The 21,948-nt window shown below is 36.5% G+C and overlaps 1 protein-coding gene across 4 annotated transcripts in view; it reads left to right on the forward strand.

Annotated features, from left to right (window-relative positions):
• The first annotated feature begins 1,367 nt into the window (after positions 1-1,367).
• The window catches only part of ZMAT1 (zinc finger matrin-type 1), a 42,623-nt gene continuing 22,042 nt past the window's right edge, over positions 1,368-21,948 (forward strand). For 2 of the 4 annotated variants that reach the window (XM_079124705.1, XM_079124707.1), the window contains exon 1: positions 1,369-1,704. In XM_079124705.1, coding sequence (XP_078980831.1) covers positions 1,419-1,704 — 286 coding nt within the window. In that variant the 5' untranslated portion in view covers positions 1,369-1,418. Of the gene's footprint in view, positions 1,705-21,948 lie in introns of all 4 variants that reach the window. The other 2 variants (XM_079124706.1, XM_079124708.1) reach the window with 2 other exon arrangements.

The raw sequence follows: 21,948 nt of genomic DNA on the forward strand, positions 1-21,948 counted from the left end.
CAAAATACCTTTAGTTTCAAAATGCCTCCAGGCTATGAAGAGGGGAGGCAGAAAATGCGATTAATTATAATAAAAATATGCAATAGATATAGGTACAGTACACAAGAGGGGGAATTAACTCTAAGCAAAGACAAAACAGGTTACCTGGAGGAGGTGATACACTTCTTGTTTTCTGAGTTCATGTTGGCAGAAGGGTATATTAGGAAGAGGGAAGAACATAAATAACAACACCGGAACATGAAATAACATGAACTTCATAGGAATCTGTAAGATTTAGTATTGCTGAATCATAAAATGAAATAGGGGAGGGGTGGGGCAGTGAAAAGAGGTGAAATTAAGAGGCGAGGTGGGATTTAGTAAGTGCAAAACTGTGTCCTTTGATTTTATCCCATAGGTGATGGAGAGCTGGTGATGAATGACAGCAATATAGAAACAGGTTGGAGGCACTGAGCCCAGAGGAAAGATTAGTGGGCCAGATGCCATAGTTCTGACAAGACATGATAAGGACTTAAATACAACAGTGAAAGTGATCCTGGAAAGGAGAGTGTACTTTTACACACATGTACCAGGAGGTGTATTCATCAACAAGACAAATGGATGGGATATTGTACAACACTGACAGTGAATAATTACAACTCCAAGTGACAACATGGGTGTATCCTTGAATCAAAATGCTAAGTTAAAGAAACAAATTCTAGAATGCTGCCTAGAAAAAGATAAATTTTTGTGAAATTTGAAAACAATCAAAACCAGAAAACATTAGTTAGGCATATATGTATGTGAAATAAAGAGGAAGGAAATAATAAACATAAATCAGGATTGGGGAGTAAAGGAAGTTGAAAGAAAAGAAAAAGAATTATCAGTAATATCCCAGTTCTTTGGGTACCAAATTGACGGAAGTTCACTGTAATTTAGATGGGTAGATGGATAGACAAACGGTCCTTTAAGGGGCCATGGGGAAAATGTGTAGTGACCAAAGATTCTGATTATTTCTGTTCTCTTTACTAAGGGTTGTAAGACAGAATAAAATGTATTTTAGAGATAATCTGGAGGTGAGATCAATAAATTTCCAGACTTACTTTTTATTATTATTAAATTGCTTTTAGATTAGGTGCTCCAAGAAAAGCGGCCTCACTGTGTGAGGTCCACGTGCTTTTACATCCCGCGCTTTTTGACCTTTACCCTTGGCTATCATCACTTTCCCTCCAAAGGGAGACTGGTGACGCCAAGCAGTAGGAGGAGGGGGCAGGCATCCTGTGGGTGTACAGCATTTCCATTGGCGGGCAGAAGGAGCGAGACCGAGGCTCACAGTTGAAGTGAGGAAAAAGGGGGCGGGAGGAGGGGCTAAGAGGAAGGCGGAGCTAAAGGAGCCTAACGGGAGCGGGGCGCAAGTGCAATTGTACGCGCCTCGCTGTGCGATGGCGGCGGCGCCGAGCACAGTCATCCTGCTGGCGGCGGAGTCTTCCCCTCAGGAAGCTACCGTCTCTGCCGCCTCCTCCTCCTACGTCGCCTGCGCGGCGGCGGCGGCGGCGGCGGCGGTGGCAGTGATTGTGCCTGCCTCCTCCGCCACCTCCACGCCTGTCTGCCCGCTCGCTGGTGGCTGTGGCGACGGCGGCGGCGGCGGCTTTGGAGGCTCCACTATGGCGGCGGCGGGGAGGGGGGGCAGTAGTTTTAAAGTAGACACCCGCCCTTGCCTCAGAGAAGGTGAGTTCCCGTCCCGGGGTGCGGGGGCGGCCCCATCTCCTTTGCTGCCTCTCTTCAGCTTGTCCGAGATCGGACTGGGCGCGGTTCGCCTCCGCCCCACCCCCCACCTGCTGTGGCGCAGTGAAGGCCAAACTCGCCCCGCCCCGCCCCGCTGTATTAGCCCTGAGTGTGCAAGATGGACTGAAGCAGAGGGGCTTCCCTACCTCTACCCTTTCCCCGCAAAGCCGGGGGTCCGCAGGCAAAGGAACCGCAGGTACTCACAAGGCAGGAGTTAGAAGGGAAAAAATATATATGACACATTATTTCTCTCCCAGCCAGACGCTTTAGTGTGATGTAGAACGCTGAGGTGTGATTGGCAAAAGAGAGGAGGCAAGGTAGAAGTGCTGTGGACCTTGAGGGTCAGGGAAAGGAAAGGGGGTGCTGATGGAGGAAGGGTACAGAAATCAAAGAGGAAAGAAAAGAAATGAGGGAGACACACACCCCCCCTTGGGTGAAATTCAACGCCCTGAAGTGTAGAAACTCGCAGTAGACTTTTTACAGAGTGATGGGGTTAGGATTTCGAGGAGGTTAGCTCGTATACTTGAGCTTTCAAGTAGGATCTGATGTATTTTAGGATCCAGCGTATGGTGGAGAAGATTACTGGAGAAAGAGGCAGAGAGTTTGGCAGAAGTAGATATTTCAGCAATCACTGGGAAGTTTTCTGTGGATATTTGAGGTTGTATACTAGCAAAGCAAGGTTTACAAGGTTTACAGCAAGGTTTACATCTTTAAGGTGCTTTGGATTTCAATAAGCGCTGTGTTACTTACCAACCCATACTACTCCTAACAAAAAGTATTTCTTGACTATTTCAGTATAAGTGGTCTTTAGTTCACACGAAGTACTATATACTTGTAAACAGCCTACTAATATCAGAGTTATAAAATGTGCATTTGAAATGTGTTTTAAAGCAGTTTTGGAAATGTACTTAGATGGTGGAGACCAATACTACTGTAGAAGATCTCAGAGAGTCTTACCATTGTAAATTTTGTAATTTCCACTATGTGCTATGTTACTTTATCTTGCTGACTTACCTCCAAAGTGAAAGATTGTGGATGCCAAAATAGAATAAAATATTTTAAGTTCCTTTTTATTGTAAAAGGACACAATTGTAAATGATATATTTGTGTGTGCTATTCCATAATCTTTCATACCTTTCACTTTGGTGGAATGGCAAATCAATAAAAACAAATCCCTCACAATATTTGTAATAGGCACATTACATAAATGCCACTTACTAAATATGGATGTTAGAAATACACTGTAATATGATGGTGTTTTATTTATCAACTCTCTTACTAAAGGTAACCTTTGAAAGATGATAGTGTCTTCAATCAGCTTGGATTTATGTCATTGTCCTAGGATGAAACTCCTGGATTTTTAACTTTTATACCAAACTGTCTGTAACCAGCAGGTAGGTGAGAGCTGTGTTATAGGCATCAAAATCACCATTCAATTTGGCTCTTATGACCTGTTCACAGTAAGGTTTAAGGTCATCATTTCATGGGAAAAAGTGACTTTGCCAGGCTTTCTAACTGGTTTGACTGTAGTATCTTTGAATATATGCAAATATTAAAGTCTTTAAGTTCATAAAGTAGCAGCAACACCTTATCTGTATGAAGAGAACTCTGGCTTAGACATCCAGTGCTGTAATTAATCCACTAGACTTCATGACCCTGAACAGGTCCTAAGCTTCCTGGATTTGGGTTTTGTCATTTCTGAAACGGGGGAATTGGACTGTCCAAACTCTGAGTTTAATTTCATATCTAAAAGCATGAACCATGATTTTGGAGTCCCGCATTGACATTCCTTTGGGGTTTTTTTCCATGGTTGTGTACTAGGACAGTTACACACAAATCGTAAGAAACCTTTACCAATAGTTGACCACCTGACATTCACTAAGTAGTGAAATCTGTGTTGAATTAGGGTTGAGGCAATTTACTAGGATATGAAAAACCAAATATAATTGTTACCAAAAAATCATTATCATTTCTTTTTAGCTAGATATCCTTCCTTAACTGTTAAGTACAAACTTTTCACAAATGGTGACTGTTTGATGTATCACACTACCCAAAACACTGTTAGGCCTCAGTGGTTTTGTTAGGTTGTTATGAAAGTAGATAGTTATAAAAGCCAAGTAGCTGACAGTTATAGTGGATAAAGGAGAAGAGAGAAAAATGTTACTTGGTTTTGTGCCAATATCTTTTGCCCATTTGGTTTTTTGAAGTTTTAGTTAGGACGAAGCTCTAAAAGACATCAAAGAATTGTCAGGATTCCGATTATTACAAGTCCACTCCTGATAAAATCATTAAATGTGGTTTGAATATATCTTTGCTGATACATTTTTTTCTTTATTTTTTCCATACTGGGGTTTGAACTCAGGGGCACTTTACCACTGAGCTATATCCCCAGTCATTTTAATTTTTTTTTAAATTTTGGGACAGGGTCTCACTAAGTTGACGAGGCTGGCCTCAAATTGAGATTCTCCTGACTTAGCCTCCTGAGTCGCTAGGATTATAGGCATTTTTGCCACCATGCCTGGGGCTAATAAATGTTCAACTACTGCTAAGAGTCAGGGATCTCATCCCTCCTGGGGTTGGTAATGAGGAAGTCAGTGGGGAACAGAAATTGTCAAGTAAGGAATATCAGAAATTGTCAAAATGGGATATTGAGGAGTAAACTTCAGAACAACAGAAATGGGAAGTGAACAGACATAAAAAGATTCAAACATATACACTCAGAATTCATGGTAAGGGGAGTCATGAGATTTTGTAGAACATATTTCATTAAATGAAGATTTTTAAAAATGTTCAATGGCTCAAACATGAATTTTCACTCAGTAATGATGTTACCTGTACTCAGTAAAAGCCAAAACAAAAAATAAATGAAACTCCTTGCTCATTTGCTATTTCCTTTTAAGAAAAAAGAAATTATGAAATAGTTGCTGTTTTAGATTCTTTTTATTTTGTTATTAGTCGTTTTGCATAGCATTTAGTTTAGAAGGTTTTCCTTTGTTTCCATATTGTTCAGTAGAGTTTCAAGTCATATGTCAGTAAGTACACCATAAGAAAACTTAGTTACTAATCTTTCCATAATTTATTCAGGAATCATTTATTGAATACTAGGGTATGTGTGCCAGGCAGTGGGCTTAATGCTTAAAGATATACAGACAAAAGTCCCAACTGTACTGAAGAGCTCAATGGTATTTCTTGATATTAAAACTACAAAATAAACAAGTCGAAAAAATGTAGTTTTTAAATGACTAGTCAGACTCCTGAACTATTAAGACTGTTCCATTGTTTATTATAAATCTTCCCTTCTGACCATGGTGGTTTATATAATACAAGTACACTAAAACACATTATATTTTAAATCTGTTGTGTTTGTGAAGAATAATTAGTAAACTGTTAGAAATAATTTTTAATTTTGTATTTCACAGGTTGGGAATGTCTGGAGAGAGGTTAATGAACATTTGTTAGTTTTGGGCCCCCTGTCTTCTCTTAGGTGTCAATATGTGAAAATATTCACTAAGCTTATAGAGAATAAAGTAAGCAAGCTTCCTACCATATTCATTATATCTGTGAGAATAGAACTTTGATTCTTTTCCATCTGAAACCAGTCTTACAGATCCAGTCACGTTTATTAACCTGTTGGAATGAATGGCATGTATTTGGTGGCTTTCTGATGCAAAGTAGCTGTCATGGGATCAAGTAAGTTAATGGATTACACAGGACCTTAATTCAGTTTCTGACTTCACAGGTATGAATCCTGAACTCACTAGCCACAAAGGTTTATGAAGGTCAAGGTTTAGTTGAAATAAAAATGATATAAATGTTTAAAATTCTATCTAGTACTTTCCAATTATTTTGTTAATTCTGTTTTATTTTGTAATTATTAATGTGCTATGGGAAACTTCATTATCTGTTTGATTGTGATAATCTCTGTAAATTAGCCAAAACTTGGCAAACTCATGAGTCAGATACTAATCTAATAACTTGAAAATCTGATGATATTAGATAGCTTTATAGCTTTGAGTGTCCATCATGTTGTGTGGTACAGATCTGCATTTCTAACACAATTAATGTTTCTGAGAACTCCTTGAAAGGAGTGTGACCTTTAAAACACCTTGGCAAGATTAATACAGGTCCTCATTCTGCTATATCTGAGTACTGTACTCTGCTCATTTAGGTTATGATGGTATTCAAAGATTCCAAAGGTCAAGCCATCTTTTACAAAAAAAAAAAAAATCCTGTTTATTCAGAATGTTTGGGGGAGGTTATCTTTAAAGATGTAATCCTGGAGAATATAGCACATGCAGTCCTTGCACAATTCACATGCTTATTTCTCAAACTTCTCTGTGACGAAGAATGAAATTTATGTTTATAGTATTGCAGCCAAGCCTTTTGAGGTTTGCTCCATTTTGATCACTTTATTAAAATAGGATATACAAGAAGTTATTTACAATCCTAGATTTCTTTGTGTCAAGATCAGTTAGACTATGCAATTCCCACTTCAGTGAAACATTAAAACAGCTAATAGCAAGTTCTTGCCATAAATGTTTTATGATTTGTCCTGAGGAAGAAATTTGATGTTTGTATAACTAAACCTAATTGTCATTTAAGAAATGCAAATAAGAGTCATTTTATTAAATATAGCCTGTTATATGTAGAGTTACCTAATTTGAGTAAGTTTAAACTTCTTATCAGAATAATAAAAGAACAGTTCATAAAACAGAAAATTTTATTGCCCCAAACTGAATAAAAATAGTAATCTTCTGTTTCCTTTCCTCAGATATCCTGTATCATTTATAATTCCACAAAAAAAGATGAACTGTATTTATTATTCTTTTCTGATCTAAGCCATAAGTGTTATATTTTTGTCACAAGAAAATCTATTTCATTCTAAATTGTCTGGTGTCATCTAGTAGTATTAGATAGGAGAATGTTTCAAATATGATAATTTGAATTTAATACTCAGTTGCATTTTTGGAAGCAGAAGTTAGTGATATTTTGCATTCTCATAGTAGTGCAACTATTCAAAATAGGCCCAATCTAACAAAGGTCACTAAAATTAAGTTCCTATCAAATGACTCTATCTTATTTTATTTCATTAAAGGCATAGATTCTGGTACAAGCTGAATCAAATATTTTTATATCATATTTTGGTAATTCCCAAGTCCATAAAATGTGAGCTATTATATTATAATATATTCATAATTATAGTTTACTGATTTAGCATCTCTCTAGTATTACTATTGCCTTTCTCCAGACTGTCACAATTATTTTCTGGACCAAATCCAACTGACTCTAGAATTATATCTTTTAAATTTTAGCCACCCCATTCATTTACTTCCTATAACCTTTCTGGTCTGTAACTTCCTCAGTTATGAAATGAGGACATAGGATGAATTCTTTCTGAACTGGAGGCATTTTTACCCCCGAAGGGACATTTGCCAATGTCTGGATGTAGTTTTGGTTTCCACAACTAGGGAATGCTACTGACACCTTATTGGAAGAGGCCAGGGATGCTGCCAGATATACTATAATGCCTAGGACAGCCTCTTACAACAATGAATTATCTGGCCCAGAGTGACAATAATATTAGGAATGAGGAATTCTAGACTAGAAGACCTTTCAATAACCCTCACCTGAACTAAGATGATTATGTATAATATTAAGTAAAACTCAAAAGTGTCTGGATTAGTTAAAAAAACATACTTTTATTAAGTGCATACATGTGATGAACATTTAAAAAGTTTTATCTCATTTAATATTTGCCAAATCCTGGGAATTACATATGCATTTCTGTACTTCTTGAATGAAAAATCAGTTTACAGTGATTAAATAATTTGTTCAAGGTTATATAGTTAAAGTACAGATGAGATTTGAATCTGTTTAAACAACTAAAAATCTTGTTTTCTCTTACTACCCAGTGAATAGGTCATCATTCCCTCCCATTCTGAATTACTATGAAAGCTTTATTTTTTCAGATCACATAAACATTTCCTTTAGTAAAGAGATAAAGCACTTTTATTTTATTTTTATTTTTGCAGTGCTGGGGATCAAACCCAGTGCCATGCGCATGTTAAACAAACACTCTTACCACTGAGCCACATTCCCAGCCCAGCACTTTATCAATAGACCATCAATAGAATAGAACATTGAGGGGTTGATTCTCCCACAAAAGACTAAAGCCACAGTTAAATGTAATCAAATACATTACATTGAATATATGAACCCTTGTTGGAGTTCATTTAAAATTTGTCACAAACTCTTTTCAAATAATCCTCATAAATGTTACTCAGGAGGATCACTTACATCATGGTAGGAAAAAAAAGTTTATCACTTGCTCTTGGATTTTCCTCTCAGCAGTGGGTTGAGTCGAGGACATCTGTTTTTGTGCACTAGTTCCAGAAGAAGGTACTTTTATCTTTTATTTTCTCAATATTTTTAAAAATTTGCAAAAAATTTGCCTAAGTATTTTAATTGTGCCATTCAGTGACATAAAGCACATTCACAATGTAGTGTAGGCATTACCATGAACCATCTTCAGAACTTTTCCATTGTCCCAAACTGAAACTCTGTACCTATAGGTAATAGTTTTGTTATATAACTATGTTTCTACATTATGTACAACTTTCTGACATGTCTAGTTCCTGGAAAATGACATATTTGAAAGTTATGCTTGATTTATTAACAGTTGACAATCTGAGGAAGTATAGTTTATTATGACCACAAGGCACAAAGCAGTTTTATCCTTGTTACCCTAAGTATGAATGGGACTGTCCATTAAGCATTACTTTATCTTTTCCATATCCTATCATTTTAAGCCCTTACTCCTTTACAGATTTAGTTTTTTTTCCCATTTCCAATCTAGTTTTTGTGTCAGTTTTTTCCTTTTTCTCATTACCCTTATGTTAAAATGCAAAGAAATGATATTACCATCAGAAATTCCTGAATGTTTTGGGCTGGGGTTGTGACTCAGTGATAGAGTACTCACCTTGCATGTGTGAGGCACTAGGTTTGATTCTCAACACCACATAAAAAAATAAAGATACTGTGTCCATCTACAGCTGAAAATACTTTAAAAAGAAATTCCTGTATGTTTCAAAGACAGTATATCCCAGCCCATATTTGATAGCATCAAGTTGTATCATTAAGCTCTCATTACCATTTCACTAAAGTAGACGTTGATTCTGAGAATAAAATCTTGCTCTACTTTCTGTATATATTTTCCAAGTTCATAGTAGCATAAAAAATTTAAATACCATGGAATGAAGAACAGTTCAGAAGTGCTATGCTAGAAATACTAAAATAACATTCCAAAGATTGACTGGGAGGCATTTACCTTACCATGTTCAAAGACATTTATTCATTGCAAATGAGAGATGAATTTATACTTTTCAGCATTCAGTATATTGTCATTTGATATTCTAATGTATATATTTTTTACCCCACATCTCCTAACTTCTTACTGAATTGGATTGAAAGATATATGATAGAAGTTGCCATGAATTTTGTGTATTTATTGTTAGAGAAGAAAAATGAGCTATTTGTACCAAATTATAACAAGAATGTTAAATTGCAAAAAAACTTTTTGACACTTGTAATGATAACTAAAACAATATACTTAGTGATAGAAATGTTGTGTGTATTTTTGCAAAGAAATATTTTGGAGAGAGCCAACTTTAAGGTTAGGACATAGACAAGAAAATGAAAGGAATGAAGAAGTAGGGGGAAAAATATTGAAATTTTTTAGGCCCTTAAAATTCTATATTTATAGTATGGCTGCTTAAAATATTAAATCATCTTTTTTGTTTCTGATAATCTTATTTGGAAGCAGCTAAAATAATTAGGTCCTCTGTAAGTAAGTGTCCCACCACAATTCTGCTTCTATTTGTATTCCTATCTAAAATAAAACCTGTTCCCCACTGATCACTCTAAAACATATGAAGTCAAGTACAACAGAAATCTTAAAGATTGTGATGTATTCATAATCATACAGCAAGTAAATAGCAGGATGACAACAGCAATGCAGTCTCTTACTCTAGTGGGGGTGTTTTTTTTGTTGTTTTTTTGTACTTGGGATTGTATCCAGGGGCAAGGTACCACTGAGCTACATCCCCAGCCCTATTTATTTACTTACTTATTTATTTAGACATGGGGGTGGGTCTCACTAAGTTGCGGTGCTGTCCTGGAACTTGTGATCCTCTGACCTCAGCCTTCCAAGTTGCTGGGATTACAGATGTGCACCACTTCTCCCAGTTACTCTGGTACTTTTTACAACTCTTACTGTTTTTGGAATTAAGAAGCAGTATAAAACTGAATGTAACAACTAACCAATAAATGCATTTGTTTAATATTCTAATCAGTTAATTAAATTTTCAAAAAACTTTGAAAGATTGTAAAGAAGCATAAGAAAGAGGAAGATACAAAGTCCCCAAGTTTCGTCATTTCTTCAGCTGTACTTTGGTTTGTATTACTAGCAGAATTAGTTCCTAAGTCCTAATCCTTTTTTTTTTTTTTTTTTAAAGACAGGGTTTCACTAAATTGCTGAGGCTGGCTTTGAATTTGTGATCCTCCTGCCTCAGCCTCCCCAGTCGCTGAGATTACAGGCACGTGCCACCTCACCTGACTCCCATTTTTTTACCCCACTTTTGATTTGGGGCACTTAGTAAGTGATATTTTCTTTCCCCACCATACTCCTCACAGCCAACATCATCTGTTCACCTGACTTCTAATTCAACATCTGTTCCCTGAAATTATTTCCCTCTAGGCCTTCACATTGAGACAGGCTGAGAAACGTCTGTACTATGAGCACCAGTTTCCTTTCTCACTTTCAGAATTGGCTATTGGCCATTTATTTCTGGGAGTTCAAAAATCATGTCTCAAATAGTGGGGGTGAGGGGCAGGGAGGATTTAAAGAAACATTTACTTAGCATCTTATGAATGCTGAGCCTAGAAAGGAAGTCTCCCTTTGCAACCTCTTTTTTCTGCAGTACTGGGGATTGAACCCAGAGCCTTATGCATGCTAGGCAGGAACTCTGCCACTTAGCTACATACCCAGCCCAAGGCTTTGACTTTCTTAAGAACCACCTCAGGGAAATCTTGGGTCAACATACATTTGAATCCTGGCTCTGACACTAAATGTGTGACTTTGGGAAAAGCACTTAATCTCTCCAAATCTCACGGATCACTTTTAGAAAGCAAAGGTCATCACATCCATTTGAAATTTAGGAGCAATGCCACTTGAGAAGAATTTGGCAGTATGGAGTAACCTCTAAGAAACAATATGTAAATTAGTTCTTAGAAATTCACCATCCACAATCCCCAGATGACAAATTCAGGATCCAGTAAGATCTTGAAACACTAGAATGCTAAAACTGAATCTAACAAGGTAAAATTTAAATGGAGCTAATAAATGTTTTTGATATTAGGTGTCCCCACCAAAGCTCATGTTTAGAAAATGCAAGAAAGTTTAGAGGTGAAATGATTGGATTATGAGAGCCTTTATCTAATGAGTGCATTAATCCACTTGAATGGATTAACTGGATGGTAACTATAGGTGGGTAGGGTATGGCTTGAGAATGTGGGTTACTGGGGGCATGCCTTTGGTTTATATATTTTGTTCCTGGTAAGCAGAGCTCTCTCTGCTTCCTGCTGAGTATATTCTGAGCTGCTTTACTATACCACATGTTTCTACCCTGATGTTCTGCCTCACCTTGGCCCCAAAGCAATGGAGTTGACTGACTATGGACTGAGACCTCTGAAACCGTGAGCCAAATAAAATTTTCCTCTTAAATTTTTCTTGTTAGGTCTTTTGATCACAGCAACAAAAAATCTGGTTAAAACAATAAATATATTAGGGGTTCAGAAAAGTTTCTATTTATATAATTTTGTTCTGAAGGAACACAGGTTAATCAGACCTAGGTGGAATAGAAATATTCCACCTAGCTGAGCACAAGTTAGCTGAGCACAAGTCAGTCGATGTGATGACCAAAATTAGTGAAGTTAGCTTAGGCTACATTGATAGAAGATAAATACTCAAAATAAAGTGTTAAATATACTTAATACAACTGAACTGTACACTTCAGCGTGATTGAAGTGTTAAATTTTATGTTTTTTACCATAATTTTAAAAAAAGATGATCTCATTTTACTTGTTTGTTGTTATCATGACCCTCTAAAGGAGATTGTGTTAGTTATGAATGGCAGGAGTTTAGGCAAACTAATAAGAGGACTAGAAATCATGTCATATGAAGTAACTGGGATTTACTCACAGAAGGGGTAAAGAGGAAGGAAAGGAAGGAAAACCAGTAGCTCTTTTAAAGGATCAAAGGAATATTGGAAGTGGGTTCATACTTACCATGTCTTCAAGAAATGAAACTAGGTCCAGTGGATGATTTAAATGATCCCTGCACCAACAGCATCAGCAGTTCCAGGGAACTTTTTAGTTCTTGTAATTCTTGGGCTCAGTCTCAGAACAACTGAATAAAAAATTCTGGTTGTGGGAATCCAGTGATCTCTCTTGACAATTCTCCAGGCAATTCTGATATACACTAAAGTTTAACAATTCCTACACTAGGAAAACAAATTTCAGCTCAACAGAAGCCTGTGAAAATCCTTAAAACATAGCATTGGTTCTTAACCCTCACTATGTAACTGAATCACCCAGGAAACTGAAATAAACAATGAATGGGAAACAGAAATTCTGATTAATTGGAATTGGCCTGTTTAAGTTGGGGATTCTAATGGGCAGCCAAGATTGTGATGATGGAAGACTGAATAAGGTCAATAGTTTGGTTTTTTTTTTTTTTTAGAGATTACAGCAAAACACCAGCTTCTCAGGAACCTGCTTAAAAACAGATTCTTGAGCTTCAACCATGGAGATTTAAAGAGATTTGAGTAGTGCCAAGGAATATGTACATTCAGTCATTCATCCTTTTTTTTTTTTGTAAAACCTTCACAGATTAAACTAAAGCATAACTTAGCTTGATAAGCAATATTCTAAGTGACCAGATGTTTTTACAGGTCCTTTTACTCACGAAATAAATATTGGACCATCATTATGTGTAAGAATCTGAGCCTGTCCTGTAAGGCAGAAGTTTCCATCATGGTTGATGATCAGAATCACTTGTGGATGAATGGAACCACCCACAAATAATTTGATTTTAATTCAGTATATATGATTTTGAAAAGTTTCACATATGAATTTGATGTGGAATCCTGATTAAGAATAATTTTACATAAAGAATTGTTGCTGAAAATTAGTAAATTTAATCATATTTTAATTAAGAGAGTTGCTATTTAGATAAAATTTGAGTAAATCATTTCAAGTACATTTTAAGTGTGAATCATCACTCCAGCATCATCTTTTATAATTGTTTTCCTGTATTTTAATTTTCGATTCACTGAAGTCAGGACATCAGCACATTCATATTACATTCTCCCTCAAAGAGAATTTGCCACCGACAAACAGTTCTAGATGAATTCATTGTATGTCATGTCAGAGCTCCACCTCTTATAACAGGAACAACATTACTGAAGTTTAATTGTGATAGATGCAAAGGCTCATAATATTCATAGAAAGTTCTTATTTCAGTCTTCAATATCTTCTAGTTTTGATAGATAAGACTTCTCCTGTTTCCTTTCTTTCTGTGCCCACTGTCCCTTTTCTAGTTCAAGCCCCAGGTCTGCAATGGACTCTTAACCGATATACCCATTTTAGATCACTCCTTTTGTCTATTTATAGAATTAAATCCAAATACCCTAATGAAGCCTGTCATGATTTGACTTTATTCTGAGTTTTCCAGTTTTGCTTTCCATATTCTTACCTTCCCTTAAATACCATTGTTCTACTCTTTTAAATTTTGCGTATCTTTTAATGCTTATTTCAAATTCTGTTCTCTTCTATGAAGTTTTCCCCAAAATTTTCAGAAGGAATACACTATATCTTCTTATATCTTACAGCATATAAAATATTTTGGTCTCGGGATTATAGCTCTTTCTATACACATATTATTTTCCTTACTGAATTGCACATTACTTGAGATTAGGAAGTACTCACTTAGTTTGTATTCCCAATCTGTGAAATGATTATGTATATATAATTAGAAGAGGCAATATAAAACAAAATTTACATTCCAGCTTTGTAACATAACATGTGACAGGTTAGTTTCAAAACACCTGCCATAATACTTTGGATCTAAAGAAATATCAGTAAAGCTAAATTATGTCCAAAGACACTTGAGGGTCTGGAGTAGGTGGTGTTAAGTGGAATTAATAGGAAGAGGTAGATAGAAAGGAATGTATTGTTAGAATTGACATGAATTAGTGATTTTTAGGAAGAATGGCTGGAATTTTGAGTCTGAGAATATTATGCCATTTGAGAAATAAAACAGACCCAGATCTTTTTCAAGGAAAAGAGTCAAAGACAGAAAGTCTAGGCAATACTATCCTAAAGGAAATTCACCAGCATTTTCAGGGACTTCATGGAAATTATCTGGAACACCAGTAATGAAAGGCTGAGTGGAAAAATTCAGCCTTGTTTATCAACTTGAGTGTCAGTTTCAGATTTTCTTGGTAGTGGAGAAACCTGGAATTAAGGGTTAATCTAGGAAAGAAAACTGTAAAATTTGGGGCATTCTTGAACCTCTAAATTAGTGGTTCCCTACTTCTGAAAGGAGTCCTTCTGTACTCTGTACTCTGTAGGGTGGGGTGGAGCACACCTGTAATCCCAGCTGCTAGGGAGGCTGAGGCAAGAGAAGCATGAGTTCAAAGCCAGCCCCAGCAACTTAGCAAGGTCCTGAACAACTTGGCAAGACTATGTCTCAAAATAAAACATAGGGCTGGGGATATAGTTCAGTTGGTAGAGTGCTTGCCTCACATGCACAGGCCTTGGGTTCAATTCCCAGCACCACTAAAAAATAAAAAGATTTTAAAAAAGGCCTGAGGATGTGGCTCAGTGGTTAAGCACACCTGGGTTCAATCCCTGATACCACCTCCTTCCTCAAAAGAAAAAAAAACACATTTTCTGTGATATGTAATAATGCCACCAAATGATAATTAGTAATTCTTATTAAACTCTATAATGAAAAGTTAAGATTATGCCACTGTGCTTATGATTATGCCACTATGCTTAAGATCATGCCACTTATGCTTTTCATATATTTATTGACCATATTTCTTTTTTTTGTGAAGTGCCTTTCAGTTCCTTTACCTATTTATTGATTGAGTTGTTTTTTGATGCTGTTTTAATAGTTTTTATATATCCTGGAGAATAATGCTCAATTTGAGGTACAGGAGGCAAAGATTTTCTCCCATTCTATATGCTCCCTGTTCACATTCTTGATTGTTTGCTTTGCTGTGAAGCTTTTTAGTTTCTTACCATCCTATTTATTGATTCTTGATTTTAGTTCATGTTCTTTAGGAGTCTTGTTGAGGAATTCAGTTCCTAAGCTGACATGATGGAGAGTTAGGCCTACTTTTTCTTCTAGTAGGTGCAGGTTCTCTGGTCTAATGTCTGGGTCCTTGATCCACTTTGAGTTGAGTTTTGTATAGGGTGACAGACGGATCTAACATTTTCTTTTGTTACATATGGATTTCCAGTTTTCCCAGCACCATTTCTTAAAGAGTTATCTTTTCTCCAACGTATGTTTATGATGCCTTTGTCTAGTATGAGATAACTGTATTTATGTGGGTATGTTTCTGTGTCTTCTATTCTGTGTTTTTGGTCTTCATGTCTGTTTTGGTGCCAATACCATGCTGCTTTTGTTACTATACCTCTGTAGTATCATTTAAAGTCTGGTATTGTGCTGCCTCCTGCTTCACTTTTCTTACTGAGGATTGCTTTGGCTCTTCTGGGGCTATTATTTTCCCAAATGAAATTCATGACTGCTTTTTCTGTGAAGAACATCATTGGCAATTTGATAGGCATTGCATTAAATCTGTATAGTGCTTTAGGTAGTATGGCCATTTTGACAATATTAATTCTGCCTATCTGAGAACATGGGAGATCTTTCCAAGTTCTAAGGTCTTCTTCAATTTCTTTCTTTAGAGTTCTGTAGTTTTCATTGTACAGGACTTTCACCTCTTTTGTTAGGTTTATTCCCAAATATTTTTTGAGGGTATTGTGAATGGGATAGTTTTCCAAATTTCTCTTTCAGTTGATTCATGATCAATGTATAGGAATGTAATTGATAAATGGATATTAATTTTATATGCTACTACTTTGCTGAATTCATTAATGAGTTCTTGAAGCTTTCTAGTGGAGTGTTTGGGGTCTTCTAAATATAGATTCTTGTTGTTGGCAAATAGGGATAGTTTGAGTTCTTCTTTTCCTATTCATATCCCTTTCTTTCTTCTGTCTAATTACTCTGGCTAGAGTTTCCAGGACTATTTTGAATAGAAGTGGTGAAAGAGGGCATTCCTGTCTTGTTCCAGTTTTTAGAGGGAATCCTTTCAATTTTCTCCATTTAGAATGATGTTGGCCTTGGATTTAGCATATATAGTTTTTACAATATTGAGGTGTGTTCCTACTATTTCTAGTTTTTCTAGAATTTTGAACATGAATTGATGCTATTTATTATCAAATGCTTTTTCTGCATCTATTGAGATAATCATGTGGTTCTTGTCTTTAAATATATTGATGTGATTAATTATGTTTATTGATTTCTGTATGTTCAAACAAACTTGCATCCCTGGGATGAACCCCACTTGATCATGGAGCACTATCTTTTTAATATGTTTTTGTATGTGATTTGCCAATATTTTATTAAGAATTTTTGTATCTATGTTCATCAGGGATATTTGTCTGAGGTTTTTTTTTTTTTTTTTTTTTTTTTTTCCCTGATGCGTTTTTGTGTGGTTTCAGCATCAGGGTGATGATATTAGCTTCATAGAATGAGTTTGGAAAGATTCTCTCTTTTTCTATTTAATGGAATAATTTGAGGAGTATTGGTATTTGTTCTTCTTTGAAGGTCTGATAGAACTCAGCTGAGAATCCATCTGGTCCTGGTCTTTTCTTTCTTGGTAGCCTTTTGATGGTTACTTCATTTTTATTGATTGAAATTGATCTTTTTAAATTTTGTATGTCCCTCCTGATTCAATTTGTGTAGGTCCTATGTCTTTCGAAATTTGTCAGTTTCTTCAAGGTTTCCTATTTTATTATAGTATAAATTTTAAAGGAGGTTCTGATTATTGTCTGTATTTCAGTAGTCTCTGTTGTGATATTTCCTTTTTCATCATGGATTTTGGTAATTTGAGTTTTCTCTCTTTTTGTTAGCTTGGCTAAAGATTTATCTTTTTTTAATGAACTGATTTTTGTTTAATTTTTTTGTTTCAATTTCATTGATTTCAACTCTGATTTTAATTATTTCCTGTTTTTTACTGCTTTTGGTGTTGATTTGTTCTTTTTCTAGGGCTTTCAGGTGTAATGTTGGGTTATTTATTTGGTGACTCTCTATCCTTTTAATGAAGGAGCTCAATGCATTGAACTTTCCTCTTAGATCTGCCTTCATAGTGTCCCAGAGATTTTGATGAGTTATGTCACTATTCTTATTTACCACTAAATATTTTTTTATTTCATCCTTAATTTCTTCTGCTATCCATTGGTAATTCAATAGCATATTATTTAGGCTTCAGGTGTTATATCTGCTTCTATATTTTGTCATTGATTTCTAATTTCATTCCATTATTATCAGACAGAATAAAGGTATTATCTCAATTTTTTTTGTATTTGCTAAGAGTTGCTTTGCAACCTAAGATATGGTCTATTTTAGAGAAGAGTCTGTGCTGCTGAGAAGAAAGTACATGCAGTCATTGATGGATGAAATATTCTATATATGTCTGTTAATTCTATTAATTGTATTTTTAAGTTCTATAGATCATTTAGTTTGTTTGGAAGATCTGTTCAGTGGTGAGAGATATGTGTTAAAGTCACCCAGTATTATTTATTGTGTTATGGTCTGTTTCATTCTTCAATTTGAGGAGGAATTGTTTGATGCACGTAGATGCTCCATTTTTTGGGACATAAACATTTCTTATATCATGTTGATGTGTAATTCCCTTAATCTGTATGAAATGTCCTTATTTATCCCTTCTGATTATCTTTGGCCTGAAGTCAACTTTATCTGATATAAGAATAGGGACCCCTATTTGTTTATGAGATTCTTGTAAATGATACTTTTTCTCCAACCTTTTACCTTCAGTCTGGGTATGTCTTTGCCTAAGAGGTGAGTCTCTTGGAGACAGCATATTGTTGGATCTTGTTTTTAAATCCAATCTGCCAATCTGTGTCTTTTGATTGATGAGTTTAGGCCATTTACTTTCAGTGTTACTATTGAGAAATGATTTTTGTTCCCTGACATTTTGATTTAATTCTGGTTTTTACTTTGAATCATTATCTCCTTTGATTGACTATTCTTCCAGTGTAGTTCCTCCCTTTGCTGATTTTCACTTATATTTTTCATTTCTTTTTTGTGAAATATTTTATTGAGTATGTTTTGTAATGCAGGTTTTCTAGTTGTGAATTCTTTTTAGTTTTATTTCTCATGGAAGCTTGTAATTTCATCATTAATTCTGAAGCTTAATTTTATTGGGTATAGTATAAGAATACAGGCAGGCATTCATTTTCTTTCAGAACTTGGTATATATTATTCCAAGATCTCCTAACTTTGAGGGTCACTGTTGAGAACTGAGCTGATATCTGGATTGGTTTCCCTCCAGATTTAACCTGTCATTTTTCTCTGACAGTCTTTAAAATTATATCCTTGTTCTATATATTAGGCACTTTCATAATAATGTGCCTTGGTGTGAGTCTGTTGTAATTTTGTGTATTTTGGGTCCTGTAAGCCTCCTGTATTGATTTGATTTTCCATTTCATTCTTTAGGTTTGTGAAATTTTCTGATATTATTTCATTGAAAAGATTGTGGGGGCTGGGGTTGTGGCTCAGTGGTAGAGCACTCACCTAGCATGCATGAGGCCCCTGGGTTTGAGCCTCAGCACCACATGAAAGATAAAATAAATGTATTAAAAAAAGATTGTGCATTGCTTTGGTTTGTATCTTGAGCCTTCATCTATCCCAATAAATCTTAAATTTGGTCTTTTCTGATTATTACATATTTCTTGGAAATTCTGTTCATGGTCTCTTAATATCTTTTCTCCATGGCCAACTTTATATTCAAGATTATACATTTTGTCTTCATTGCATGAAACTCTGTCTTCTATGTGGTCTAGTCTGCTGGTGATGCTTTCAATTGAATTTTTAATTTGGTTTATGGACTCCTTCATTTTGAGAATTTCTGCTTGATTTTTTTTTTCAAAATCTCTCTTTATTAAAGTGATCCTTCACTTCCTCTATTTTCTCTCTTGTTTCACTCCTTACATGGTCCTTTACCTTGAAGATCAGTTTAACTATATACATTCCAAATTCCTTCTCTGACATTTCTGCCACAATGATGTCGATGTATCCTGTTATTGAAGTATCTTGGTTTGTTTGGGGCAGCTTGTTTCCTTGTTTTTGTTTTTTCATGTTGTTTGTGTGTCTGCCCATCTAACAGTATGAATATGAGGCACTAGAGTTTCAACCCTGTGGACCTGTAGTGTCCCTGAGTTTTTTCAGTACCTCACTTTTTAGGGGGAGAAAAATAATAACAACAACCAAGGCAAATATACAGCATTAAAACAAATAGTCCTTGATATGACCTCTACAGTGATAATTGTCACACTCAATAAATGATATGATCAGTTATTGCCCGCAGTAAAAACAGTAAGTTTGTAAGAGGTTTTACAATTTCTGAATATAAAAGAATGCAAAACTGAAATATACTATCAAACATCCTAGTCCTCAAAATACTGAATCATGAAAAATAACTAGTTTCAAAAATGCTAGAAATTAGACAAAACAAGTATGAATATGTATAAGTGTCCATCAATCATTAAGGTCACAATTAAATACAGAAAAGGGGAAAAAAAAGGATTTCAGTGAAAAGTTAAAGAATTGTGTCCATTGGAGTTCATAAGGTTCTCAGTTTCCCTTCTCAGCAGTGTTAGGTGTGGTCACTATGGAGAGAGAAGTAATCACATAGATGGAACTCCTGAAGTTGGGGTTTAGGTGTGGGGTTCCAGATTCTTTACTAAATGCTAGTTTGTCTGGAGATTTTAAATCAGTGCACCTCCGAGGCACAGCAGTTGCTGGTCTTCACTGAAAGACTGCACTCCAGGATGTCTTCTGGGTTCCACTTGTGTGGTTGAGGAGCCAAATCCTAGTCCATTATGTCACCTACAGACCCCACGTTTCCTGGTCTTGGGTTCACTCTCCAAATTCAATTTTTCTCAACCCCACCCTTTTGAATTCCTGGCCAGATTTGTCTCTTCCCAGCCCATCCTGCAAGCAGCCAGGTTGGAGGGGGAGGGGAGAAACAGGTGAGTTTCCATGACCTGATGTCCCCTGTGTAAACCTCTTTCCATGTTTGATTTTCTTGTGGTTACTTAGGCACACTCTATATTGCGCAATGTGGGTTTGCCAGGCCTGTATTATGGGCCAAATCTTGGTTTTCCAGGAGCCAGCTTCCCCAGTTGCTGGCTTCCATGCTGGGGCTGCAAAATGGTTTCTCCCTGTGTCCTCCACACATAGTTGGGATAGATGAAGTTTCCTTCTTGTACAAGGATTTTGTGCAGCCCACCTTTCAGTTTAGTCTAGCAGTATCTTTGATCTCTAAATTGTCTCCCGACATGCCTTGGTCCTCCTAAAAATGTGGGTTCTATTAATTCCCTTATCCTTCCACTTTGCTTAGGGAGGGACTGATCCAGTTTTGCCTTCAACTACAGCTGTGGCTGTGGCACTGGGGGATTTCTTCCTTATTTTATTATATCCAACCTCCTGAGTCCCCAGTCTGCTTTGAGTGTCTGGTATTAAATTCTAGTAAGGTCCTCCCTTTTTTGGTTCACCCACTTGCCTGTTTGCTTTCTTGGTGTCACACCATGTAGCAGCCAAGAAAGCAACTTTCTCTATTCCACCATCTCAAAAACCCTGCTTCTTTGAATAAGCTTTATATTCCTTTGTCTTTCTCTTTTCCTTCATGAATACCCATAACCTGAACATTTGCTCTTTTGATGCCATCTCTTAAATCCTGTAAATGTTTTTGTTCCTTTTCATTATTGTTTCTTCTCTGATTGTGTATATTCAAATAACCTGCCTTTGAGCTCATACATTGTTTCTTTCTGCTGATCAAGTCTCCTGTTGGTGCTATGTATAGGATTTCTCTTCTCATTCATTGAATTTTTCATATTTAAAAAAATAATGTCAATTTCTTTATTAAATTTATTATTTTTGTCACATTGTTTTCTTGATTTCCTTAATTTTTTCTCTCTAATTTCTTAGAGACAATTACTTTGAATTCTTGTTAGGCAGGAGTCAGCTACAGGGAAATTATTATGTTCTTTTGGTGTTGTTTTTCATTTTTTGTTGCCTAACATTAATGTCTGTGCCTTTGAAGAAATAGGGACTTATTCCAGTCATCACATACTGTCTTTTGGAAAGCCTTCATGTGTCAGATTGTACAGAGATTTTGGGCAGCCTTCTGATGTGGTCCTCAGGAAGGATTGCTGCTGGAGGCCTTGAGCAGTCTTAAGTAATGCCTAAGTCAGCAGGTGGGCAGGCCTGACACCTGAGTCCTCAGGATTGGGCCTGAAGACCGAATCCAGTGTGGTGAACCAGTTGATTTGGACTTTGGGGATGAGTCCAGGGCCTGGATCCAAAAAGGCAGGCCTGGATCTTGTACCTCTGCCAGCCAGCCTGAAGCCTGGGTCCACAAGGGCTGAAGTGGTGCTGGGGTAGGCCATAACCTGAGTCTGCAGGGGTTGGCCTAGCTCTTGGGCAAGACTGATACCTGGAACCATTGAGATAAACCTGGCATCTAGTCTCTAGGAGTGATCTTTGAGTCTCAATACAAGGGGTCTAGTCTGGCATCATGGTCTATTGGCGTGGGTATGGGCCATGGGTCCTCTGGAGCCTGGGGCTCAATGACCATCCTGGAGCCCAAGACTGGCCTGATGTTGAAGCCACTGTAGAGCCTGGTAAGCAGGGACTAATCTGGATCTTGGGATAATAGGTGCTATTCTGATTCCTAGAGCTCTGAGGCTGACCTGAAACCTGTGGCTGCTGGTGCTTGCCTAAAGGCTGGGTGTGCAGGTGCTCACTTAGAGGTT

Source organism: Sciurus vulgaris, assembly GCF_902686455.1.
Source record: "Sciurus vulgaris genome assembly, chromosome: X".
NCBI lineage: Eukaryota > Metazoa > Chordata > Mammalia > Rodentia > Sciuridae > Sciurus > Sciurus vulgaris.